Genomic DNA, 27,941 nt, shown 5'->3' with positions numbered 1-27,941 from the left:
CACCCTCCTGTTCTTCATCCTGTCTTGAGGGTTTGGCTGCCTCCATATTGGTCAGATCTGATTCAACCAGGGAGGAAGGCCATTGGGGGCTGCGTAAATTACCTCTGTGGGGAAGGAGCCCATGTGCCAGCAGTTTTGTTCAGGCCTAGCTTGTCTTTGTCCATGTTGCTCACAGCACAACATGGGAAGGTATGCAGAGTGTTTGGCATGGATGCCAGAGGAAGAGAGTGGTATGAACCACGTTGGACTACAACTCCCAGTACCCCTAACCATTAGCCCATAGCCTCCACCATTTCCCTAAAGAAAATAGGGACATCATATTCTATTATTATTATTATTATTATTATTATTATTACCCCACCCATCTGACTGGGTTTATAAAAACACAATAAAACATTAAACATAAAAACCTTCCCTATACAGTGGTACCTCAGGTTAAGTACTTCATTCGTTCCGGAGGTCCATTCTTAACCTGAAACTGTTCTTAACCTGAAGCACCACTAATGGGGCCTCCCGCTGCACGATTTCTGTTCTCACCCTGAAGCAAAGTTCTTAACCTGAAGCACTATTTCTGGGTTAGCGGAGTCTGTAACCTGAAGCGTATGTAACCCAAGGTACCACTCTACAGATCTACCTTCAGATGTCTTATAAAGGTTGTATAGTTAATTATCTCCTTGACTGGGGGGTCGGATTAACTCCATACCTTCCAACATTTCCCTGATGAAAATAGGGACGTTCTAAGGAAAAGCGGGACAATCCAGGATCAAATCAGAAACCAGGATGGCTTCTGTAAATCCGGGACTGTCCCTGGAAAATAGGGGAACTTGGAGGGTCTGTTAGCCATGCTAGCTGGGGTTGGTGGGAACTGAGGGGTGGGCTATGTTCTGTGCAGCTGCCTGGTTGCCCTCTCGGACTTAAATGTCCAAGAGGCAGGTGCAGAATAACTGTGCTGCTTCTCAAGCACCCCCCACATGCCTGGCGCAGAAGAGAAGGCCTGGGTGGAGGAGATGGATGCTACTGAGCAATCTCTCCTTGAGGATTAGAAGATCTGCTGCTGCTGCTGGAGGAACGAGGCTGCCGCCTGTGGCTTTTTATTTCTCCAGGGCCCCTGTCATGGTCCCTATGCCCAAGTCACTTGCGTGGCACTCCTCATAGGGCTTCTTCTGTGGGGAGAGTGGGTGTGATCATTGAACTGAGTGACACCCCCTCTCCCCACAGGAGCCGGCAGGCATAGCTTTTCACATCCCTTGAGACACCCGTGTTGGCAGAGTAGCTAAATTGCAGCTACGAAGCCATGTGCAGTACTGACTCCTTTCTTGAAATCAAAACAATGTCCAAATACCGTATTTTTTGCTCTATAAGACTCACTTTTTCCCTCCCAAAAAGTAAGGGGAAATGTGTGTGCGTCTTATGGAGCGAATGCAGGCTGCGCAGCTATCCCAGAAGCCAGAACAGCAAGAGGGATTGATGCTTTCACTGCGCAGCGATCCCTCTTGCTGTTCTGGCTTCTGAGATTCAGAATATTTTTTTTCTTGTTTTCCTCCACCAAAAACTAGGTGCGTCTTGTGGTCTGGTGCGTCTTATAGAGCGAAAAATTAAAGTAAAGTGGTGCCTTGGTTTTTGAACGTCTCGGAAGTCGAATGTTTCGGTTTTTGAACACAGAAACCTGGTAGTAACTGCTTCAGTTTTGGAACACTTTTTGGAAGTCGAACGTGCCACACGGCTTCTGTATTGAGTTTTCCATAAGTAAATGCTTCCAGAAGTAAATGTTTCAGTTTTTGAACTTTTCGGAAGTCAAATGGACTTCCAGAATGGATTGTGTTCGAAAACCAAGGTACCACTGTATTCTAAAGCTTTTACTAGCAGAACATATAGCTAAAGAAGAATATATGCAAAGTATTTACATTCACATCCAAGCATGGGCTGAGTTTTTCCTGGTAGAAGATTAGAGCTTCTTCCCTCAACATTCAAGCAAACTGTGCCTTTCCCTCTTTTAGTACAGTGGTACCTCGGGTTAAGTACTTAATTCGTTCCGGAGGTCCGTTCTTAACCTGAAACTGTTCTTAACCTGAAGCACCACTTTAGCTAATGGGGCCTCCTGCTGCCACCGCCAAGCAATTTCTGTTCTCATCCTGAAGCAAAGTTCTTAACCTGAAGCACTATTTCTGGGTTAGTGGAGTCTGTAACCTGAAGCGTCTGTAACCCGAGGTGCCACTGTACTTGCACTCAGCATTATTTATGCACATAACCCAGCCAAGCCATGCAGGTCCCTCTGAGAGGTTTCCACTTTTTCCTTCCAGCTGATTTCTCCTTACTGCTTCTTTGGGAGAACATCAACTTCTGTACATCTTTTCTGTCACATACATTCACACAGAAACATTAGCATGCCTCTCCTCTATTGCATTTGGCGAGAGAGAGAGAGAGAGAGAGAGAGAGAGAGAGAGAGAGTGTTATCCAGTGCTGCTGCTTCTTCAGTGTTCATGGAGATAGCGCCATCGCCGTCAAGTTTCTCACACCAAACAAAATGGAGAATGTCACCCAAAAATACCTCCCCTGTGACCAATATTAACCAATCGCACAAGAGTTACTGGGGAACACTGCAGAACGAAACACACCGTAATGTGGTTTAAGCTTCCCCAATTTCAGTACATTAAATCACTATACTTAGCAACCAGCCCCTAAGCCAAGGTGTGTCTCCCAGTGGCGTAGCGTGGGTTGTCAGCACCCGGGGCAAGGCAAGTAATTTGCGCCCCCTAACCTGTGGATTTGCGCCCCCTAACCCATGGATTTGCACCCCCTAACCCCCAGATGTTGCGCCCGGTGCGGCCGGCCCCCCCTGCACCCCCCACGCTACGCCACTGCTGTCTCCAGTGGAAGGGAGAAAATGACAGGGGAGCCGTGAGCAACTCCTGCCTTTCCCACTTCCCTGCCATCTCATGCAAGTTCTACCTCCGACTCACGGTGTCTGTTGATGGTGGGGCTGTCCTCTTCAGTGGGCGCCATTGCTGCTGCCACTCTTCTTCCCCCAAGCACAGCTGAGGCAAGGAGGAGCGCATGTGGTTGGTCCAAGGCCCTCCCTCACCTGCCCAGGCCAGGGGGCAAAGGCACAGCAGGGAAGGCAAGAGCCTGGCAAGTCTTCGCTCTCCTCCATGGTGGAGAAGGCACCAGTGCAAGGAAGGCAGTGTGGGGCGAGGCAAGCTGGTCCTGAGGGAAAGGGCCACTTTGGGGAGGTGGAGCAGGATTCAAACCATCCTTCCAGGCGCCTTTTGCATCTCTCCCAGCAACGTGCATCTTGAGGCAGCTGACTTTCCAAGCCAGGTGTGGCCCCACAGAGTACCAAAAGTCATGGCCTGGACTCCCCCATTCCACACGGAGTGAGTTGAGAAGGTCCATATGCCTTTCCCTGGCAGGCTTTCGAGGTAAAGAGGGAGAAGTCCAACTGAAATAATCGGAAAAGCAAATGTGAAGAGGCACACAGAGGCCTTTTCACCACTGCAGCTTGCTGCTACAGATGCTCTGCTGAGAGACAACCTCCTGGTTGCTAGGCAGGGCCTGTCTGAGTCCTTCTGGGAATCCCTCCCAGGATGGAGTCAATTATTATTTGGTCCTGCCACCTGCCTTAACAGGAGGGTATATCCCAAAGGATGCTGAATGCCAGCCTTCCTGCCTCAGCAAAACAAGTAAAAGATACAAATATACTTGGTGTATTTGTATACAGTGGTACCTCAGGTTAAGTACTTAATACGTTCCGTAGGTCCGTTCTTAACCTGAAACTGTTCTTAACCTGAAGCACCACTTTAGCTAATGGGGCCTCCCGCTGCCACCGTGCCACCGGAGCAAGGTTTCTGTTCTCATCCTGAAGCAAAGTTCTTAACCCGAGGTAATATTTCTGGGTTAGCGGAGTCTGTAACCTGAAGCGTATGTAACCTGAGGTACCACTGTATATATAGATATATACAGATATACAAGAGTTTTCATATCTGCAGTAGTAGTAGTAGTAATCAGTGCTTTTTTCCTTAAAAAGAATGTTTAGAGGTACTCTCCTTTTCCTACTCATATTGAAATACTGCCTCTCAATGAGGCCAAACTTAGATTCACAAAATGTTGAGGGGCATGCGTCCCCCTGTGTCCCCCCAGAAAAAAGCACTGCATATTTGGTTTTGTTATACATTTTTATCTGTAAAATTCAATAAAAATGATTTTTAAAAAAGGAAAGGAGAGCTGATGGATTTATCCAGTGCTTTTTTTTCTTGAAAAATGTTTGGGGGTCCTGTCCTTTTCCTACTCATATTGAAATACCGCCCCTCCATGAGGCCAAACCTAGATTCATAAAATGTTGAGGGGCATGCGTCCCCCTGTGTCCCCCCCCCCCAGAAAAAAGCACTGCGTATTCGGTTTTATTATAAATTTATATCTGTTAAATCGAATAAAAATGATTTTTTAAAAAAGGAAAGGAGAGCTGATGGATTTATCCAGTGCTTTTTTAATTTAAAAAGTTTGGGGGTCCTGTCCTTTTCCTACTCATATTGAACTACTTCCCCTCAATGAGGCCAAACTTAGATTCACAAAATGTTTAGGGGCATGCGCACCCCTGTGCCCCCCCGAAAAAAACATCATATAATAATAATAATAATAATAATAATAATAATAATACATTGATTACCTAAGCTCACAGGGCATGTTAGAACATTAAAGCACAGCATTTCAACAACATATTATAACAACCTAGAATTGCATAAACAAGGTGGATCCTAAAAATATACACCTCAAATATCAAAAGCCAGGGCAAAAAGGTTTGGACACTTTTGTATGTGAAGGAGGGAAGGGTACCCAAAACCCTGTTCCTTGCCAGTATGGATGCATGATTCTCACCTAGGGCAGTTAGAGGAGGGAGGAAGAGGGTGGGGGTTGTATATATATACGTACAAAAACACACAAACTGCTCTGAGGTTTCATTACAATCAAGTAGTATATAAATCTTGTGAAATGAAATAAAAAACAAGACCCAAAATATGAAAGTAGTACTGTATTGAACGCTCCAAACATATTAATCAAAAAATAAATATGCAATTAAACAATAGCGTAATATATACAGTATTGGAAGACGGAATACTGCTTGAAAGTATGTTTTGATTAATTAGTCCATTTTGACTAATTAGTCTTGCCCATTTAATCTAGTATCCCTGGGAAGGCAGATAGCACCACATTCCTAAGGAAATGTATTCAAGCCCTCAAGCACGTTACTGGCTGAGAGAAGTTAATTTGCCTCTGCGGCTGCATTTTCATTGGTTGGTAGATTGCTTGCTGTAAGCACAACTTGCTGGAATATATATGGTATAATTATACAAAAACCCTTTAAACTGTACAATAAGCGCACTTCCCCTTCAGTCTGTGGTGTCTGACAGGGAATTTGCGCAGCTTGAAAATCTTTCTAAGACACCATTATATCAAAAGGGAGCAAAAAACCCAAAAACCTTACCAGCTTGCAGTTCAACACAAAAGCAGGCATATCGAAGGACTCTTTATTGGCAAGGTTGGCAAGGTCACAGATGAAAGCAAGAATCATCTTCCAACTCTGATTCTTGGACAATCTGAATTCAAATCTTCCTAACTGGATTCATCAAAGGATCCTGAAAGAATTAGATAGGATCAATTCAGAACCATCTATTACCTTGCACAAAAATACTATTTCAGATTCACAGGTACATGTTCCAAAATGGAAAGGAGGAAAACTCAGAAAGCTGTGGTCCTGCTACTTGATTTCTATAGTTGAAAAGGTACTAGAACAAAGTGCTAATACTGTTGAATGCTCTCTTTAAATGTGAAGGTTCATTATTGTTCCACAAGATGTGTATGTCTTTGAGGGCCAGAGCAAATAACAAGACCCAGTTTTACAGCTGTGAAACAATATACCAGGTGCTGCTAAGTTGTGTTAATTAAGCTGTGTCAGTAATTGGGTATAGTATATAAAGAGCAGCACCTAGCTCTCTGTCCTCTGGGGGATGGGTTGGTGGTTGGGTCATGCTTGTTGGTATATTTGGTCTAAAAGGAGTTTTTGTTATTAAAACCTTGATAAAGTTATTTTTGAGTTCCTTGTAATGCATGGTCTCCCCAGCAAGCTTTCTGCAGCGCAACTAAACTGCAAATAGTCAACAAATACATGAGGACTTAGACTAGAGGAAAATTGACTTAGAAAAACATGCTGACTGCCACTAATCATGCCATAACCAACTTCCTTTCTGAAAATTAACTGATTTGGTAAACAAGGAGAGTGGTGTGGAATATACTGTATATTTTTAAATATATAATTTTATTTTTCATTTTCAACCTTTACAAGCCAGTTTGCATTTTAGCCAGAGAAACAAAATCTTTACAAATCTAATTTACCTTCCCCTCAACTGTAACTGAACTCCAAAGTTCTGTTTGCATTAGTCACCTATAGGCAGTGCTGGCCCATCTATGAGGCAAGGTGAAGCAACAGCCTCAGGCAGCAGAATTTACAGATCTTTATTCCCCCCCCCCTTGCTCCTGATGTGCATCTTCACTCACCCCCTCTTCCCTTGTGGAGCGGTGTGCCACTTTGTGTTTGCCTCAGGGGCCAAAATGTCTTGGGCTGGCCCTGCCTATGGCATCACCGTGCTAAATTTTCAGAAAGATACACTAGAAGTGAACACTGCAATAGCTGGAAAGCATGGTTATAAAAGGATCAGTACTGGACTGGGATGTGCAGAATATAGGGTTCAGAACAGAGTCAGGAATAAAACTGGTTAGGTGATAGAAGATATAGAAACCCGCAGCTGTTAACAAGCTGAACAGACACCAACAATGCAGTTATGCGCCACAAAAGGCCAGGCCACGTTCAAGGTTATATCATAATTGCACGATTCAGAAATTAAAACCCCAGTCCAATTAAGCCTTTATTTGTACAGCATTCACCTAAAGGAATTCAGGATGACTGAAAAGGGCTTAGAAGCCAGGCAGAAAAGCTGGAATCATTCAGCCTGGGGAAAGGAGAAAACAGGTTGAACATTTTCAAATATTTAAAAGGATGTCAAAAAGAAGAGGAAGGATCCTTTGCTCCATACCCTAGGGAGAGGATGGTAAGCAATGCACTCAAATTATTACAGCAGAGCTTAAGATATCTCCCTTCTCCAGCAGATTGAAAACGCCATTTCTAAAAGCTCATCTCTCTGACACATGACTGTAAGAATATCTGCTGGTTCCCTGCAGTTTTTGCATCAACCTCAGGCTTCAAATCTCTTATTGAAAAGCTCTCCGCCAGTCCGCCTCCAACTCCCAGTTTGCTTGGCAACAAACACTCCACATGCCTTTCCGTGGTGCTCACCAGGCACCAGGAACATTAAATGGCTTAGGATGTCAATGATCACCACTTTCCACCATCATCAATGATCATCATCATCCATTCAAGGTCATGGCTTGCTCAGGTGTGGGAAGCAGAAGGTTCACAAGAAGGCAAGGCATTGCTGTGTGGGTATGTGTGTGGGGCGGTAGTCTTGCTGGTATTTCAAAAATAAGTGTTCCCATTTTTGAGATGCTACACTGCAGTGGAGCCAGAACATTCAGGGTCCAAAGCTGACAGGTGCCACTGACAGTCACGTTCTGTGCCACGGCCATTATAATGATGGGTGTTGTGATGAAATGGGGAACACTCCAAAGAGCTTTCCCACACCCCTTTCCTTGCCCAACTGCAAACCAACAACCCTGCAGTGTCGCCAGTGGTCTTAATCTCTGGTACTGGCTGCCGCCACCCTCCCCCTTTCTCTTGCAGCCCAGATGGAAGGGGATCTGGGATCCACCCGTGCAATTGCTTTTAAAAAGGTCAGTGTACCCAGCACCCCTCCCTTCAACCTACTCACAAATTGCTGGGGAAAGCAGGGCTAGGTTCCAGATGCCTTATCGTAGTCCAAGATCAAAGCAGCTTGCTCATTTCCCTGGCAGAGCCCCCCTAAACCAGGAGCGAAACTAGGTGTGCTGGTCCCGGGGGGGGGGTTACCGTGCGGTGTGGTCTGAGTCCGGTCCTGGGTTGAGGGTATGGAGGCTGTCCGTCAAGGGTGAAGCGGGGTCCAAGGCAAGGAGCCGGAGTGGTCAGGAACTCCGGAAGAGCAGGTCAGGGTGCTGGCAGAAACAGGTCACCAATGATGTTGCTCCCGCAACCTGGGACTGGGCTGACTGGCCTTTATCTTCTCTGAGGCCAGGGGCGATCCCGGCCCACAGGTGACTCGCCTCTCCTGGTCTTAAGGCGAGCACTCCTCCTGAGAGAACTTAGTTCCCTCCGCCTCTCTGCCCTGAGCCTCTGCAGCTCAGGAGAGGCTGGAGGGTTACTGGACCCAGAGGTAGCCTCACCTTCCCCTGACAGGGCTGGGAGAGGAGCACCTGCAGGCAATGGGTCCTCAATCACCTCCGGACCCAGAGCGGATTCAGCTGGTGTCTGCTCTTGGGGATCCGGCACAGGTGAGGGCCCTTCAGGTTCAAGCCCCTGCCTCGGCTCAGCTGGCCCTGGAGGCGGGGTCTCCTGTGCAGGCTGGGATTCCTCCAGTTCAGTCTCTGAATCAGATTCCCAGCCATCACAACAGGCTTATTTCACCAGGCTCAAAGATCCAGTTTGGCACCCCCTTTATTGATTTGCGTGCACACACACACACACACAATCTGGGAGCATCAATGGTGCTCCTCTGGAGACTTCACCCAGGGCAAAAAAAACCCTGGCTAGCCCCTGCCCCCGTAGCTACAGCTGTGCCTAAACTTCCTAAAACCCAAGAACTCTGAGACCAATGCATCCTGTGTTTCTCAGACAGTTCGCTTATGAGTTGCCGTATTTTTCGCTCTATAAGACGCACCAGACCATAAGACGCACCTAGTTTTTGGAGGAGGAAAACAAGGAAAAAAATATTCTGAATCTCGGAAGCCAGAACAACAAGAGGGATCGCTGCGCAGTGAAAGCAGCAATCCCTCTTGCTGTTCTGGCTTCTGGGATAGCTGCGCAGCCTGCATTCGCTCCATAAGACGCAGACACATTTCCCCTTACTTTTTAGGAGGGAAAAAGTGAGTCTTATAGAGCAAAAAATATGGTATTCAGAGTGTCAAGGCAGCCCACACTCCCTGAGTGTCTCCCAGTTCTCAGAAGAGCAACTCTAGTTGCACACGTTTAGTAGTATGAGTTCCGAGCATCTAAGAACCTGGAGATTCTCAACGTGAGGTTGGCAATCACACACAACTTCAGTGGTCAAATGGTCAAAGTTTATTCAACACAAAAAGAAAAGGGAAAGCAGGCAGAAGGTCAAAACAGACCAGAACCAGAACACTGTGGATCCAAAGCTAATCTTAGCCATGTGACTACAATACAAAGATCCCAATTCAGTTAAACCAGAGGAGGTACTTCTGTGTTGTGGCATCCTTGGAAATAGGGAGAACACCAGCCTTGGTGTAGTATCTGCCTTTTGGCTGAAGCAGCAGAATTCTTTATTTGTTCTTATGTTTAATTGTGGGGAGCAAGTAAACGGCCAACAAAACTGGAAGCAGGAACATACTGCCCCAGTTTTCAAAAGGGGAGAGGGATGAAATTAGGCAAAATACAGACTGAGTTTAACTTTGATGGTGGGGAAGATACTAGGCTAGATTATTTTTTTTAAAAAAAAAAACAGAATCAGTTTGTAGGCCAGCATGAATTTATGAAGAATAAAACAAGCAAGATTAATTTTACATCTCTCTTTTTTTTTTTTTTTTTAATCGGGTTTCTAGCTTAGTGGATTGTGGAAATGCTTTGGGTGCAATGTATCTTGACTTCAAGAAAGCATATGACATTTCGGCTAGCAAACTAATTGAATGTGGGATAGAATATATGTGGGATAGGGGGGTTCACAGCTGATTGGGAAACCGTACTCTGGGGGCTCCTCAATCCTGTCCTGCACCTGATACTAACTAAGATTTTCATCAGTTGCTTCAGTGAAGTGGTGGAGGTAATTCTGATTGAAGTGTGGATGGCACAAAACTAGGTCAGCTTGACACCTCAGAAGACAGGAATAAAATTCGGAAAGGCCCTGACAGAATGGGAAACTGAGATGAAACTAAGAAAGTGGTATTGAATGCAAAGTTCCGCATATAAGCAAAAACAAAACTCCGCAAACCCACAAATGTACAGAGACCGAATGGGTGTGTTTGTGCGTGTGTGTGTGTGTGTGCACACCTGATTTGCAAGTAGTACATGTGAAAAGGATATTGCATCTCATAACCATGAACAATCAGAACAGAGTGGGTTCATTCTGATGCAGCAGATATCAGCGCTTACCTCCTTAAGGGTTTGATCAAACAATATATAAGCTTAAAAAATTGTCCAGTAGCACCTTAAAGTTAAAGGTACCCCTGCCTGTACGGGCCAGTCGTGACTGACTCTGGGGTTGCGCGCTCATCTCACTTAAGAGGCCGGGGGGCAGCGCTGTCTGAAGACACTTCCGGGTCACGTGGCCAGCGTGACGAAGCTGCTCTGGCAAGCCAGCACCAGCGCAGCGCACGGAAACGCCGTTTACCTTCCCACTAGAAAGCGGTACCTATTTATCTACTTGCACTTAAGGGTGCTTTCGAACTGCTAGGTGGGCAGGAGATGGGACCGAACGACAGGAGCTCACCCCGTCGCAGGGATTTGAACCGCCAACCTTCTGATCGGCAAGTCCTAGGTGCTGAGGTTTTACCCACAGTGCCACTCGCGTCCCTTAGAGACCAACTAAGTTTGCATGCACATGAAAGATTATACCCAGAACAAACTTAGGTAAAGGTAAAGGGACCCCTGACCATTAGGTCCAGTTGCGGACGACTCTGGGGTTGCGGCGCTCATCTTGCTTTACTGGCTGAGGGAGCCGGCGTACAGCTTCCGGGTCATGTGGCCAGCAGGACTAAGCCGCTTCTGGCGAACCAGAGCAGTGCATGGAAACGCCGTTTACCTTCCCGACAGAGCGGTACCTATTTATCTACTTGCACTTTGACGTGCTTTCGAACTGCTAGGTTGGCAGGAGCAGGGACCGAACAAAGGGTGCTCACCCCGTTGCGGGGATTCGAACCGCCGACCTTCTGATCGGCAAGTCCTACGCTCTGTGGTTTAGCCCACAGTGCCACCCGGGTTCCAGAACAAACTTAGTTGGTCTCTAATGTGCTGCTGGACAATTAATTTTATTTTTAAATTTATTTCAACTGCATCAGACCAACACGGCTACCTACCTGAATATGTAAGCTGTGCAACTTTGATATTGTAGAATCATCTTCCAAATCTAAAAAAGGAAAAAAAATGCACTTTTTGGGATGTGTTTTCTGATATGATTTTTTTAAAGGCAATAGCTATGAGTATGTGATAGTGCATTTGTTTCAGACAACATATTCATGATGAGAAGCTAGTGTGGCAAACTCCCTTCACAGTCATTTCACCTTGTTTTTCCTCGCCACGCCACCCCTTAACAGTCTGCACATGGGAGCTCATCTCACCCCCGGCAACCCCTGTTCTCACTTATTTTTCTGTTAGCAACTGTGTAGAATGATCGTATTTGAAACATTTACATTCTCACCACCTCCTCTCTCACCTTCTCTTCTTGGCAAATGAAAGAAAAGAAGAATTGCATGGAGGCCAAACGGATCTCAGAATGTCAACAGAGAATGGTGGAGAGTGTGTGTGTGTGTGTGTGTGTGTGTGTGTGTGTGTGTGTTTGTGTGTGTGTACTGTCGTGAATAGAAGAAACATTAAAAAAATAATAATACTGGAACTATTTATTTTTCTGCCTATTGAGATCACACAAAAGGCTTGTCACATAATTTTCAGAACATTGGGCCTGGCCTTGAGGCAACAGAAGTCGTTCATTAAATTGGGTATATGGTTTGCTAGAGTTCAAATCTTCTTTGAAGTCCATATGCAAGCCAAACCTTTGAAGTCCGGATATGCCTTTCCCCAAAGGGCTGTCTTCCTTGCTGAATGTCCTATGAGACATCAGCAGAATATTCCTTCTGCACAATCTAAGCATGTAGACCTTCTTGTCACACCTTAGCGAGTGAGGTTTCGATGATTCTGAAAGATTTGAGTAGCAACCATCAAGCAGCTAAAATAGGTTGGTTATAGGCCTAAATATGAGTTGTTGTTTTGTTGTTGTTTTAAAAAAGATAGGTTGTATTTTTTTAATCAAGTTTTTATCATTAGTTTCCTATATTAGAAGTTTGATTTGTACTTAATAACATCTATGCAATTATTTATTTATTTATTTATTTATTTATACCCTGCGCATCTGGGGTATAAATGAGATTCCAGGGCGTCAACAACAGCCTTTATTTGCTTAGGGGAGAACCAGAATTATTTGGGAGTTACAGGTCCATCTAGACATTCACTTGGGCAGAACAAAACTGTCTAGTCTGAATGGATATCTCAGATGATGTGGATGTATCAGCCACACAGTCTTCAGATTTAGGAATTAAGGCATTTTTATAATTGCAACTCTAGTTTGTTCTATGTTGATAAGACAGTTTGACCTGTGAGAGGTAGGAGTCATGAACATTGCAGCAAAATGAGAAAATCGTTTGATTTTTTCTGTTTTCGTCATTGGCAATTGACCCATGTACGTAATTGGCTCAATAGTGTTTTAAGATTGGTGGTTTGGATAGCAGGGGGCTAACAGAGCCCGATGGATTCGCTGAAACACACTTGATATAGTCGGTGGTGAAGTTGCCAGGAAATCATTAGTTGTGGAGATTGTCTTAAAATCAAAACCTGATCTAAGATTGCTTTTGGTACAGATTTTTTTTAAAAAAAATGCATTAATGATAATCAGTTTTTTTAAATCACCATTTATTCATCAGTTATCTTTACATGTTCCTGTCTTCCTCTTGCACTATACCTTTCTAGATCTGAAAATCAATGTGTATATGCCACTCACCCCATCGGTCAATTTTGAGAATACTTCTGGGTACACTCCACAACATGGAACTCAAGGTACTGTGTATGACGTACACCTCTTACCCATAGACATTCATTTAGCCTTTCCCTGAATACAGTGGGCTCTCAGATATTGTCTAGTCAACCTGCTCCTTTTAACTCCAGTCCTTGGAAATTCCCCCTCTATCATTATACCATGAATTACCATGAACCTTTTTTTTATAAGCACAAACGAAATTCAGTTTCTAGTTAATGCCATTCTTTGGAATGTCATTTGCCTGCGCTGTCCCGATGACTGAAACCATGTGCTTAAAAAAGCTTTAAAAACCGCGGCCCCTGAGGTGACATCCTTAGGAACAATCCACCTTCCGGTACGTAATGAAGAGAGACTTCACGAGATGTGAATTGGAGAATTTCCCACCTCCAAGAGGCCATTAGGCTTCACTGATTGTGCAATCCTTTCGTACCTGGTGGGGCATCCCAGGGCCATAGGCATGTTGGAGCTCCTTCTCTAGGCGTTAGGAGAGAGCAAGAGAAAACGCCAACCTCAGAGAGGGAGATCTGATGGCAGGTGGTCCTTCTTCACCATCACAGCGCACCTCCACAGCCAAGACCCTACCAGTAGGGTTGAAAAGGGCATGTGTCATTTAATGTATAAGCTGCGCAGGACCAGGGAAGGAATGGATCTGAAGGCTCCATAGCCTTTCACTTCACATGCCCTCAGATCTAGCAATAAAGGGGGGGTCTAATTTTTAACTGAATTTTTATCTATTTTTATTTTTATTTTTTTATTTCATTTCTATACCGCGGGTGGCGCTGTGGGTAAAACCTCAGTGCCTAGGACTTGCCGACTGCATGGTCGGCGGTTCGATTCCCCGTGGCAGGGTGAGCTCCCGTCTTTCGGTCCCAGCTTCTGCCCACCTAGCAGTTCGAAAGCACCCTTAAGTGCAAGTAGATAAATAGATATTGCTTTATAGTGGGAAGGTAAACGGCGTTTCCGTGTGCTGCGCTGGTGCCGGCTCGCCAGCTTCGTCACGCTGGCCACGTGACCCGGAAGTGTCTCTGGACAGCGCTGGCCCCCGGCCTCTTAAGTGAGATGGGCGCACAACCCTAGAGTCGGACACGACTGGCCCGTACAGGGAGGGGTACCTTTACCTTTACCTATACCGCTTTATATATATTTTTTAAATCTCAAAGCGGTTTACAGCATATTAAAACATCAATAATGCAATCTGAAGGAAGCCAAATGTAGAGTATACGGTCAACGCAACATAATTAACAGAAAACTAAAATATTATCTTAAAGATTTCAAAATAAAACATTACAAAGGAGGTCAACTACAGAATACATATTTAACACAAAGTTAACCAAAAAAATTCTTAAACATTTAAGAAAAATAAATAAATTCCTAAGTGAAGTCAAATGTAAAATGCACATTTAAAACAGCCTAATTATCAAGAGAATAACATATTATCATAAGTGTGGCACTGCTGTTTGGCAGGCACAAAAAGATGGGGCAAAAGAATCCAATAGTTTGGGTTTGTTGTCAGGCTGAGCGGTGTCGTTCTGGTCTCACCAGGCGCCTCTTCAGTGGGGCTGCTGAGCGTGGGCCCTGCCCCCCAGGCCAGGTGGAAAGGGCCTTCACGACTCACAGTCGGGCAATGTATTTTAGATTGTGAAGTAGCTTTGAGACATTTTTGTAGAAAGCAACTAAGAAATGTTAACAACAACAACAATCTATGCCCACTGTAAAAAGGTAAAGGACCCCTGGACAGTTAAGTCCAGTCAAAGGAGACTATGGGGTTGCGGCACTCATCTCACTGTCAGGCCGAGGGAGCCAGTGTTTGTCCATAGACAGCTTTCTGGGTCATGTGGCCAGGTTGACTAAACCGCTTCTGGTGCAACGAAACGCTGTTTACCTTCCCGCCGCAGTGGTACCTATTTATCTATTTGCACAGGCATGCTTTCGAACTGCTAGGTTGGCAGGAGCTGGGACAGAGCAATGGGATCTTACCCTGTCATGGGGATTCGAACCGCCGACCTTTCGATCGGCAAGCCCAAGAGGCTCAGAGGTTTAGACACAGCCCACCGTAGAGTGTCCAAGTCTCCTGTTAGCCTCTGAAGTAACTTTGGGGTGCCCAGCCCAACAACATTCCCATCACAGAATAATTTGTTGCTGTTGTGCAGTGTCCAACTCTTCATGACCCCCTGGACCAGAGCACGCCAGGCACTCCTGTTTTCCACTGCCTCTCACAGTTTGGTCAAACTAATGTTAGTAGAATAATATTAACCAACATTTTGGACAATAAGGGACGTCTGGAATAAGGAAATGAAGAGCCCACTGATTCAGGGTCAGCAGAAAGCAGCATATTGAAACATCCACACTTTGTCTCAGTTGGAGATGAATACAGAAGAAACTCATATTCTGGGGACTTGTCCCCAGAATCAATTTGAAAAGGAAACGAGGTTTATGCCAAAAATGAATGGCACTTTGATGCACATGTTGTGGGCCTGCCCAACAGTGTCTTCTTTGTGGTCCGAAATAGTCATACCAGGGCTGGAGTGAGCAATGGGGTGTGGGGTGGCGAGGACAGGCGGAAGTGAATTTGGATTCTGTTATGTACTGAAGTTCTCACCCTGGGCCAGCAGGGGGATACGGTAGATAGTTTTCACTCAGGTCCACATATGCAAATAAGGGGTTGAAAGCGATGTTCAGTGATTGGATAGTTACAGAAAGTGGTTACTGTTGCATTCTAGTGGAGCTCTATATAAGCAGACTGGCTGAACCCTTCAGTTCAGTTCTGTTCTGGCCTGTGAATAAACAAGACCTGTTTGAAGAATCGCTGTGTCGTCTGATATGTCCACCCACAACTTAACAGATGCATAAGTAAGGGAGCTGCACAATGAACGTCATCATCTGTAGAGAGAGAGGGGTTGGCTTACACTGAATAGAAATAGCACAGGAACATCTTCGTTTGGTGGGTGAGGTGGGGGATGTTAACACTTTATTTTGCTGCTGCGGTGTGCAGCAGCAGTGGCAACATCACAACTCGGCTTTGGTGAATTGCCTACCGTATTGTTAACCCACAGACGATCTGAGTGCAGCGTGGGGAGTGGGGAAGCAGTGTCTGCCAGTGGGAGGTGCACCATATTTTACATCCACTTTGCAAAAGAGTATTGGGAAGGGAGGGGCAGGGACCCATGGCATCGCCACTGTAGGCAGCAAATGCTGATGTGTGTTACCCGCTGCCAGGGGGAAATCCCAGCCGTTGGTTGTACAAATCAATTTGCTGTAGCCGATTGCCAGCTGAGTGAGAAAAACTGCCTTCTACAAGGGTAGAAACACTAGACGGAAATACAAGCCAAAGACCCATACAGACCAAAGCACTTTCAAGGTTTGGCAGTATAAGAGTCAAGCAAAACATGGTGCTAAAAGTGACAGTGAAAACTGGATCAGATTTTACGTCAGCATTCAGGAAGGGTATGTTTAATCCATCCACCCAAAGCCATGATCCTGATAAATACCCCCTACATTGGGTTATGAGACTTAGGGGGTGGAAGCTCCCGTTCGTTCCCACTGTCAAGATCATGGATGGGGAGGGAAGGGTTAATACTCCCCTCCTAGCATGATGTAATCCGAATAAAAATTGACCCCTGTGCCGGGGTAACTAATATGGCACCGTCTAGTTCTTATTCATCACCTTTGTTTGTTGTTTTGTTTTGGTTTGTTTGTTTGTTTGAAACATCTATATCCTGCTTTTCAGCATGTAGAACTCAAAGTTTCTTACATCAATAAAATGCACAATATGCAAAACTTCAAGCATAAATTATTATTTTTCCACAAATTTATTTATTTGGTTTTACATAATAAAGTTTACAATCATACCACAACACATTCCAAAAGGAAACCAAGATTCCGACGAACATTTGGACTTCCCAGCTCCCCCTCCATGGGTCCTATTGTTAAACCTTTTCTTCTGCATCTTTTTATAATAATCCAAATTTTTATATTTCCATTGTATCCATAGTTCTCGTTACATTACAAGTGTTATTCCAATCCCACTAATGATTTTAACTGTTTACAATGGTCTCCAAGGTAACTTATAAATTTCCCCCATTCCTTCTTCAAGTTTTGGTCTTCCTGGTTTCTGGCCAAGCATCAATTAAACCTAGACATCCTTTCTTTTTTTAAAGAGTACCTGAGAAGCATTCAAGATTCAAGGGCCTCCTGAAATAAAACAGTTTTGATAAGGCATCCGAAATTCAGTAGGGACGATGCCTATCAAACTTCTTGTGGGGTAGGGGAGAGTTCCATAGAGTTGGGCCCACAACGCCTAAGGCATTACTCCTCATTGACATGATCCATGCTTCTGGCCCAAAGGGAACTACTAATAGTACTCCCCTCCAATGGTCTCAGTGATTACGTGGGGCATGTGGGGTAAGGCAGTCCTTAAAGTATCCTGGGCCTAAATTCTTCAGTGCTTTCTACACTAGTACAAGAACCTCAAAGCTGGCCTTGTAGCAGACAGGAAACCAGTGCAGGCCTCTTAACACAGGTGCTGTTATGTCCTGAAGTTCTCAACCTGGGCCAGCAGGGGGATACGGTAGATAGTTTTCACTCAGGTCCACATATGCAAATAAGGGGTTGAAAGCGACGTTCAGTGATTGGATAGTTACAGAAAGTGGTTACTGTTGCGTTGTAGTGGAGTTCTATATAAGCAGGCTGGCTGAACCCTTCAGTTCAGTTCATTTCAGTTCTGTTCTGGCCTGTAAATAAACAAGAGCTGTTTGAAGAATCGCTGTGTCGTCTGATATGTTCACCCACAACTTAACAGGTGCCATGTTTTTGTGGTAGTTTGTTCCCATCACCAGTCTAGCCGCAGCATTTTTATTTTTTTTAAAGAATGGCAAACTGCCACATGCAGCGCCTTACTTGGATGTGTCTGGAGTCTTGGAAGCTTGACTACCCTACGTTCTCCTACAAATGGACCTTGAGCTTGTTTGGAGGTTCTAGCAGGGGAGCGCAGCTATCGTATACCCTTGACCGAAGAACGGTACACTCCTTCTATCTGGGATGGTCGTCCTCTTCCACCAAGCGCACAGCTTCGGGAGGGACACACATGGAGCGGTGAGGGAGGAAAGGGACACCCGCCTAGCCAGCCAGATCAGCCGAATCAACCCTGGCGATCAATGGGGTGACAGATGTCGCAGCCAGATCGCCCTCACATCCTAGCCGCAGCATTTTGCACTAGCTGGAGCTTCCTGGACAAGACTCAAAGGCAGACCCACATAGAGCACGTCTGGCCTTAAGAGTATCTTGTTGGCCATGCTCATTGAGGCTGATGGAAGCTGAAGTCTAACGTCATCTGCAGGGCACCATGTTGGCTTCCCTCCACAGTAGTTTATTTTAAAAGTAACTACGAGAAACCTATCTTATGATCAGGGATTTGTATGTTCAGACCTCTAACCCTAACCCTAACCCTAACCCTAACCCTAACCCTAACCCTAAATTATAAATTATTATATTATGATGGACTACCATATTTTTCGCTCTATAAGACGCACCAGACCGTAAGATGCACCTAGTTTTTGGAGGAGGAAAACAAGAGATAATAAAAAATAATATTCTGAATCTCAGAAGCCAGAACAGCAAGAGGGATCGCTGCGCAGCGATCCCTCTTGCTGTTCTGGCTTCTAGGATAGCTGCACAGCCTGTATTCGCTCCATAAGACGCACACACATTTCCCCTTACTTTTTGGGAGGGAAAAAGTGAGTCTTATAGAGCAAAAAATACGGTACATGTTTCTCCGACTAAAATGACCACCAAGGGGCAGTAGAGCTGAAAGGACTCAGAGCTGAATGGAAATATGGCTGTGTTTAATGATGGTGTACACATCCTCCATTCATGACAGCAACCAATACTCAGTATTATTACTGTTATTCCAAACAAATATATAATCTGTTGCTTTGTTATTCACTGCCTGAGTACTGGTTCCAGGGCTTTCGTTCTACTTTAATTGAGTCTATTCCTGAAATTGAAGACAGCAATTGGTTCTGTGTTTCCCCCTGCTAAAATCACTGGTCTTTTCTCTTCATTCCCTCAGCTGCTTCTTGTGCCTTTTAGCCAACATGTAACTCTTGAGCCTTTTGCGTCTCTTACCTTTCAGCTCTCAGTGTTTATTATTTCATTCCATTCTGTTCTTGAAATTGTGGCAGGGCTGCGCTGCTCTTAGAGAAACACAGACATAAAACCTTCACAGTTAGGCACGTCTCTTTTCTCTTCATTTTGTAAAGCTGTCACAAAGCCAGCCACGGTGACAGCAAAAAAGAGCAAAGGTTTTACTCCTGCTTACAAGTGACTGCCTGGTCAGGTGCTTAGTAAATTGTTTCACTTGCTTTATTCCCCTGCACCAGTTACAGGCGCTGTGCCGTTGGTACATTGGTGTGGCTCCTTGCTCCCAGCTTGCATTTGTCAAAAAAGCAGCTCCTGTTGCAAGCCTCCAAGTGTGTTGCATCTAACTGCTAAATGAATAGAGTTTTGTAATGGATTCTTCACTATCCGAGACTGTCAGGGGTTCAGGAGCAGAAGCACAGGGAAGAGGGGAGATGGAGAGCGAAGGGGAAGAATCTGAGGGCAGCGTAGGAGAAGATGACAGTGGCCCGAGAGATTCCATGAGCCTCTCCAGCGAATCGGAAGATTCACAGAAGGGGGCGCCAGTGGCCAGGGCAAGGGGATTCCCAAGGGGGACACTCCAGGAGCAAGGGGCCAGCAGGGACTCCCAGAGTAGCAGTTGGAAATCAGGACCAGCTTCCCCACCAGAGCATAGTGGGGGGGAAGAGTCCCAGGTATCGAGGGCAGAGGATTCCACACCAGGGAGTGAAGATAAGTCAGGGCTGGCCACGCCTCCATCGGAGAGCCAGACAACGGAGGGGAGGTCAGATCCGGGCAGTATCCCGGAAGAGGGAAGCAGTGACAGAAGCAGTGTGACGGTCAGGAGGAAGGTCACTGGGTTGGCGCGAGAGGCAAGTTCAAATGTACAGGAGCGCGGGACAGCAGAGAATGAGGATTGGGAACCGGGTCCTAAAGCCCGCCGGAGACAGGGGGAGGAGTCAGCCGACTCAGCGTCGGAAGAGTCCAGAAAGGGGAAAGCCCCGGCGGGCAGGAGGACCCAGAGGAGGAGAGAACAACGGAAAAGATGGAGCAGGGCTAGGATCTTAAACTGGTGCCAGAGGGGAGGAGATTCAGACGGGACTTCGCCGGTCTAGGGTTTAAGACGTAGGGCTGCGCGCTGCGGCTTTGGAATGGAAGTTGAACTTCAATAAAGACTTTTGTACATAACGACGATTGGGCGTTGGTCCTCTGTGAGCTGGGACCTAGGGGCAGCTCTGACAGAGACTAATTTCTTCTTCTTTTTAACCCCAAACGTTAAATCTCAACTTCAGTAGAAAATCCAAATTCCTATTAACCTAAGTACAATACATGCTGCAACCTGGTGATCTTTCAGCATTGTGTCTTGTGTTTCTGAGTGTGGTCTGGACAGAAATCTCTCACTCTTCCACTTCCCAATCATGGTTTTGCTCAGTCTCTTATCACTGGAGCCTTTCGTTCTTTTTAATGGCAAATTGGTGCCATTGCACCAGCAGGAGGGGGAACTAAAATGAAGCGTGATGACTGCTAGTCTGGATGTGCCAAAGTAGAAAGAAAGATGGTTAGAGCCAGTGCTTTTTTCCTGGGGAGATGCAGGGGTACGCATACCCCTAAACATTTTGTGAATCTTTGTACTTTTGTCCATTTGCTGTATTTATTTTCCCCAATTTGAACTATAAAATGGTGATTTTATTGAGTCAAAATGAGAGTACCCCCTAAACATTTTTTAGGGGGGAAAGCACTGGTTGTAGCACTAAATTGAGTTGTCTGGTGGTAAAACGCATCTTTTGTTTGCTTGAGTTCCCACATTCAAACCCACAACATCTCTAGGTTAGAAAGCATCTACAGTACAGAGCTGGGAAATAATTCTCTTTTCAGAAACCTGCAGGGTGGTCCAACAATTCCATGCACAGAGTGAGTCAGCCTTGTTCTCTCCTCTGTCATATCAAGCAAGGGGCCACTTCGTGTCACCCTCAGGGAAGAGGAAGAATAGAGATTCTCCAGAAGCTTACAACCATCAAGAGAACTCTTTTCAGTTTGAGTTTTTGAACCTAATTTGAATGCAGCTATTGGACTATATTTTTCTGTTTTGGTTTTCATGCTTTGTCTCTTTTACATAACATAAAAATGCACGTACATTTACTTGATTATGCAATTCATCTTGTGTTTTTTTTTATTAGATCACGGAACTGCAGTAAGACACGAACCAGTCTTTCGAAGAATTCTGATGGAAGACAGCATCATCTGATATCAGAAAGATTTGTGAAATCCCTGGGTGGATCTTGTGCTCCGCATGCGTGTGTGTGTGTGCACATGTGTGCATTGTGTGCATGTGTTCTCGTTCTCTCTGTTTCGCACACACCCATGTGCGTACACACACACACACACACACACACACACACTGCTGCCTCTAACTGGCCATGCATTAAACCGACTAGATGTGTAAAATCATCTCTGAAAGGACATAGTTAACACATGTGTGTATGTGCAATTTGAAAAGTGTAACATAGGCAAGGTACCTTGGGATTCTTTCCTTTTATTTATACATTAAAGTGTGAATATTTTCTGTTACGAAGGTTCGGGTTCATTTATAGCTTCACAGTGCAACTGAGATGTACGAGAATTTTTCAAGCCCTTGTACTCTTCTGCACATTGCTCTGCGTGGCAGACGGGATGTGGAAGTGATTCTTTGATTTTTGCCACATGCCGAATGAGATGTCCCCATGCAAATGGACATTGGTGCCAGGTCCAGCAGATTTTTCCACTCTCTGATACAGAGAGTATGGGATACAGAGTGTGGAAATAGCCCTCCTTGTGGTGCAGGTTCCAGGATAGGGGTGCCAGTGGACATCTCCAGGCTTGGATCTGGGAATGGACATTGGGAGTCTTACTGAAGAGAAGGAGACATAACAAATGCCCCAAGTTCTCCCTGGCCAGGAATAAAATTTGAGTTTGAGGTGGCTGGCTCTCACCTGCACACACCCACACCCATCAATATCCCCCCCCCCAAATGACCCCCCTTTCCCCTTAATTCCCAAGTGGATAGCAGCAGGAACATGATTAGTGGAGGCAGTAATCTTGTTCCCCTTTGCAAAGCTGCAAGGAATGCTGCCACGTCATGATGCAGCACTCTTCTCAGGGTGAAGGCGAGGCCGGCTGAAGCTCAGATCGAGCTCAGGCTTGCAAGGGAGGTTAAAATAATCTTTAAAAGGTTTCTTTACCTATGTCCGAAGCAAGAGGAAGAAGAAGGAAAATTATCTCTCCCCCCAATTTGGGGATGGAACAGCTCAGATCCATTCTGTGTTAACATGGAGAATGCTTTGGGGAAAGTTGTTCATCCTTATAGAGGGATACGGGGCAGCAGTTTTTGGCAGGTGCCACATGTTTCATCCCCAAACAAGAGCTGTTCCCACAGAAGAAATGCTTCACTTCCAGATGCATGCTTTTTGTGGGCATGTTTTGCAACATGTGATTGAGTTATACTGCACTGCCCACACATCAATCCACTTTATTCGTTTTTCTGTGATGCATTCTTATCTAATGTGACTGCATTCTTGCCATCTGGAGTGGCTCTTTTGCCCTATAGCAGACAAGAGGCACAACACACCCACCCCTGAACAGTAGGGTTATAAAAAGTTGCAGGATTTCAGGAGGAATTGTGGTCTATGCACCAACTACAAGCCAAGCACCATGTCAACCCACAAACTTTTTCAGGTGCAAAGAGGATTGGAAGCAAGGTCATGTATATAAAACCGTGAGCACAAACCATGTGCTGAAGGGGAAGATGTGCACATTCCACCAAGATTTATGCCATAACTGCTTTGAAGAGCATGCCAGAAGCAGAAGGGGGTTGATGAATTAGCTTAACTTAAATGAGCCATGTTTGAGCTGATCTGAAGTGCTGTGAAACCGGTGTTTAGTTTGCATTGAACACAACAGTTGGGAGGGCTGGAGAAATGGGAGAAACGTTCTGTGTTTAGGCATTGGGTTCTCAAACCCCAAACAATGCAAAACGCAACCAAGTAAGGAGAGAGGTGAGGGCCAAAGCAGATGCGTGGGCTGCTCATAAAAGCAAGTGAGAGAAAGGACTGGGAAAGGATCCAACAGCAACTACAGGGCAGGGTTGCCACATTTGTTCTGGCAAAATACAGGACAGGGCGGGGTGGGTGAAACCCCCCCCCCCATTGCTGTCAACTTACAGATTTGAAAATAAGGGACCAGCAGCCTCAAAAATAAGGGATCAGCAGCCAAAATAAGGGATTTTCCAAGGGGCACAGGTATGTTCAACTTCTGAGCCCCTCCGAGCCAAAGGCAGAAAGCCCAGCCAGCAGACAGATTAAGCCTCAAGCGGTGGTTCCCACAGCGCAGCAACCCGGCAAAGGGGATGCAGCAAGGAAAACCACCGTCACCTCTCCGCTGGGAAGCGCTGAGCAAAGGTGAGTCCCCAGGCAACGCGGCTGATTTGATCGGCACAAGGCATGCAAGCTCCACCCCCCCCCCAGTCGTTCTCAGACTCCTTATGGGGTGAGCAACGCAGCCAAGCAACACAGTTGGAGCCTCCCTCCTCCCTGGCCAGCAGAGAGGGAGGGAGAGGAGCTGCTTCCTTTGAAACCCGGGAAATTTAAGGGACATCAGCGGGACACGGCGCTGGGATAAGGGAGTTTCCCACCAAATAAGGGATGGTTGACAGCTATGCCCACCCCAATCTGGTGTTGAAATGACTTCAAAGCAATCCATTACAATCTATTGCAGCCTCTGGAAATTCTCTCTCTCTCTCTCTCTCTCTCTCTCTCTCACACACACACACAAAATTTGTAAACCTTTCTGTGCTTTGCCACCCAGAGCTTAAATATATGACCTTTCACACACATACTTTTGGAGAGGATCCCTAATTTGGCAGTGAGAGGGGGCACATAGGAGCCAGCTCCTAGGAGCCATGGTCCCTTTGGCCCCCCAATAAAAAATTAAGGGGGCGGCCACCACCACCCAAGTTGATGGGCATTGACATTCAAATGGTGTGGGTATGCCCCATCATTTGATTGATTATGAGTGGTGGGGCTTACCTGCCCCCCACCATATTTTACTCAAGTTGTCTCCCCTGGAGAGAGGAGTGCAGAAACACAGGACAAAGTACATTTTACATGGAAACACAGGACAATCCTGTATTATATAGGCAGAAGGCAACCCTTTTGGAACCTCCTTTGGGAAAGGGGGAAGGGAAGCTGTGATGCCTTGTACAGGAAAAGTTGTTTGGAAGTGGCACTGGGAACAGTGCTTCTAAGCACCTTTGGACTGGGTGATCATTCCTGGCCTCCACTTCCACGCTGGCTACTTAGTCTTTCCACCACTGTATAATCAGACTTCATAACTTTTGGGGCAAACCAAAGCTGCTCTGCTATATGTTGGGAAATCACAGAGGTTAAAAATGAGGCCATCTTTAAATAAAGAGACTCGGTTTAGTTCCGTGGGATTGGGAGTTTCCAAAATAGGTGTATTTATTTACATCCTTTCTGCTCAATGTGTTAATTTTGGGGTCCATTGGATGCCAGGGTGTATCATGCCAAATCTTGGCCCTTGCTCCAGCACTCGTTGGGTTCCCCAATCAAGCTTCAAATTTGCTCAACAGCAACCCAGCGGAAGAGGAAATAAAGCTTCTCCAGCAAAAGCCACAGGCTGAAGATTGTGACTGGAAGGAATCCCTCGGCTTGTTATTTTACAAAGCTTAATGATATTATGGGATGGCATTAGGAAAGCTTGTAGAGAGGGAAACAAAGCACATAAGATGGACTGTTTGAAATAAAGTAACTTCAAGCAACTGACGTATGATAAGATTTAAAGCAACTTCAAGCAATCTGATATAATTCCCAAACCAATTAATGGTTTAATAATGGTCTGACCTACTAGTAAGCTCTGACAAAGCAATCGATTTGAATAAACAACATCCACAAGGCCCCAAAAGAACTCCCCCAAAATGCCCACATATATGTCTTTTAGACTGAGTAACAACTGGGCCATTTATTTTTTCCATAAACTTCATTATTTATGCCCACATAGATCATGAGTGACTATAATCTACCTGGGGGAAAGGAGTAAGTGAGGCACCTGGACGCACTCTAGCACTGGCTGGCCCAAACAGATGTTGTTCTTGTTTTGGCTGCATGGCCGAGAGGGTGGTCTTGTTATGTGGGCGGCCCAGGAGCTCCACACACACTACCCAGCCTTGCACCTAGTCACTCCTGGAGACATACTCCATTGAGACAGATGGATGCCAACAGAAGTATGTGTAGCTGACTATGGCACTGGTATTTTTCATCCATCATTATGTGCTCCTATCTCACACAGGTCATTTTAAGATTTTTTCAGGTGTTCTTCTTGGTGTTCCGTTCCTGAGATGGCTCATCCTATCCTCTTTGTTTGTGGCTGTGTATATAGAAATGAACATTATGTCCATATTCGAGGAAGGTGGGGTGATTGCACAGCGTAGGAGTGCGGACAAGGTCCCAGGTTCAGTTCCCAGAATCTGCAAACAATACTGTAGTAGACAATAGTGAGCAAATGGACCAGTGGTCTGATTCAGTAGAAGACAGCTTATTATGTTCCTATAGGCTTTCTCACAAGATCTGTTCCTGGATGCCTTTCATAGAAAAGATATCTGTACAGATCACTACCCCACCGTTGTCTTTCAGATGCAGGATGTCATAGGGTAGATTACCAAAACAGAAATGGCCTGAAATTACCCTTTGACTTTGTGTATATGTGCATGGCAACACAAACACAAGCAAGTTAGCAGTTTGCGACTGCAACCCTATGCACATTTATCTGACAGTAAACCACCTTGAAATTTGTGAGATTTACCTTTGAGTAAAATGCATAGGCGCATACATTGTGAATCCAATCAGAGTGGAATTGATGCTCCTTGGAAATTAAAGGAGGTGCTACCGCTAACCTCAGCAGGACCAGAATTAGATAATAGCAATTAAATAACATTTTCTATTAGCCTATCCAACCTCCTCTCCCACTGGATGCTAATGATGCGGGAAATTTTCATCCAGTGTCACAAGGACTCTGGCAGGGATGGTTTTCTCCTAGTAACCTCGTGGATAGTTATTCTGTGCAGGTAATTTACATAAGACAGCCCTGAAATCATTTCCCATCCATGCAATGCTCATCCTTTAAATGAAAAGCCAATTAAAGATGAAATCACTCTGACTATTTGAACATGGGAAATAATTATTTGAGGAAACAATTCTTAATTGATAAAGTGTTCTTATTTCACCAAGGACTCATCTATAATGTTCAATTAATGATGTTTGCTTATCACTGTAACAATTACAAAGTTTCGGTGTTTTTGTTTCTTTTGTAACAAACAACACTTTCACATTGTGGCTATCAAATAATAACACTTGAAATGAAGAAGCCACATTCCCTTTGCAGAAGAATGACACACACATAGACTCAGTGCAAACATTTGACAAAGGATTTTTTTTTTTTTTAGCGTAATCTAACTGCAACTTGCAGATCACTTCAAAAATATTAATAATCTTAGGAGATGAAACAATGTTTGCAGCTGCTTTATAATAATAATAATAATAATAATAATAATAATAATAATAATTTATTATTTATATCCCGCCCATCTGGCTGGGCCTTCCCAGCCACTATGGGCGGCTTCCATAAAAACCAAAAATACAGTAAAATCACACGTTAAAAACTTCCCTGAACAGGGCTGCCTTAAGATGTCTTCTGAATGTCAGGTAGTTGTTTATCGCTTTGACATCTGCTGGAAGGGCGTTCCACAGGGTGGGCGCCACTACCGAGAAGGCCCTCTGCCTGGTTCCCTGTAGCTTTGCTTCTTGCAATGAGGGAACCGCCAGAAGGCCCTCGGCGCTGGACCTCAGCGTCCGGGCAGAATGATGGGGGTGGAGACGCTCCTTCAGGTATACTGGACCGAGGCCGTTTAGGGCTTTAAAGGTCAGCACCAACACTTTGAATTGTGCTTGGAAACATCATATTAATTGGCTATGATGGTTGGTTTCTGCTCTGCTGAAACTGGGAACTTGCATTTCCCAAGAAAAGAGGCTTCTATTTTTCTGCCTCGCTTTTAGAATTTCTTTATCTTTTCATTAGGGTGGAGCTTAGCTACTTGGCTGTGAGTGGCACGTGTGGTTTTCTGTCCATTAAACATGTTTCCAGCGCCTTTGGCTCTCTGGCTGATGATGTTCCTGAGCTGGAGGAGGGGGGAACACAGGACATGAGAGACATTGTCCTGTGACATCTTCCTATGGATTTTTAATTGAAGCACAGGAATTCGGGGAGAATCCCTGGGATTAGTGCACTTGCTGGCTTTGTTTTTAAGGGAAGTTCTTCATTTCACCTTCAAAAAAAATTCTGTGCTGATTTCTTTAAAAGTAAGGAGACCACTTTTCAAACAAAATAACAATGAACAGCTTGACTTCTTCTGCCACTTACAGTAAAGGCAAGTTGAGAGTGTCATGGGATATTCAGGAAACATGGACACCCAGGAATGCTGCAGAGTTCAGACCACGGGAGAGGTGATTTGTGGGGTGGAAGAAAGGACACTCAAAACCCCTTGGCCACAAAAAATAATATTACCCGAGACTTTAGAATTTCAGTCATCAGACTTTTCTCATTAATAGATAAACGACGGGAGAATAGACGGCATTAGAACACTCCACAGGGACATCAAAACATACCAGTGAAGGGTATTCATATTTATGACAACAAGAAGCTCAGCGTGATATTACAAGTATTTGTCCTATTATCTCCTTTCGTTTTATCCTCTTTTTGAAGTAGGGTGGGTTGAGAGAGAATGTCTTTAAGATCACTGTGAGGCAACCATATCTGCTGCAA

At 45.1% G+C, this 27,941-nt stretch overlaps 1 protein-coding gene across 2 annotated transcripts in view; it reads left to right on the top strand.

Moving 5' to 3' along the window:
* ADGRL3 (adhesion G protein-coupled receptor L3) overlaps window positions 1-21,641 on the top strand; it is a 563,586-nt gene extending 541,945 nt beyond the window's left edge. The window contains exons 25-26 of one of the 2 annotated variants that reach the window (XM_079960222.1): window positions 12,893-12,979; window positions 21,251-21,641. In XM_079960222.1, the coding sequence (XP_079816348.1) occupies window positions 12,893-12,979; window positions 21,251-21,318 (155 nt within the window). In that variant the 3' untranslated portion in view covers window positions 21,319-21,641. The remainder of the gene's footprint in view (window positions 1-12,892; window positions 12,980-21,250) is intronic. The other variant, XM_079960225.1, reaches the window with a different exon arrangement.
* Window positions 21,642-27,941: the final 6,300 nt, after the last annotated feature.

The sequence above is a fragment of the Podarcis cretensis genome (assembly GCF_951804945.1).
Source record: "Podarcis cretensis genome assembly, chromosome: 17".
NCBI classification, from domain to species: Eukaryota; Metazoa; Chordata; class Lepidosauria; order Squamata; family Lacertidae; genus Podarcis; species Podarcis cretensis.
The sequence above is the reverse complement of the archived record's forward strand: the minus strand, read 5'-3'. Positions and strand labels throughout refer to the sequence as shown.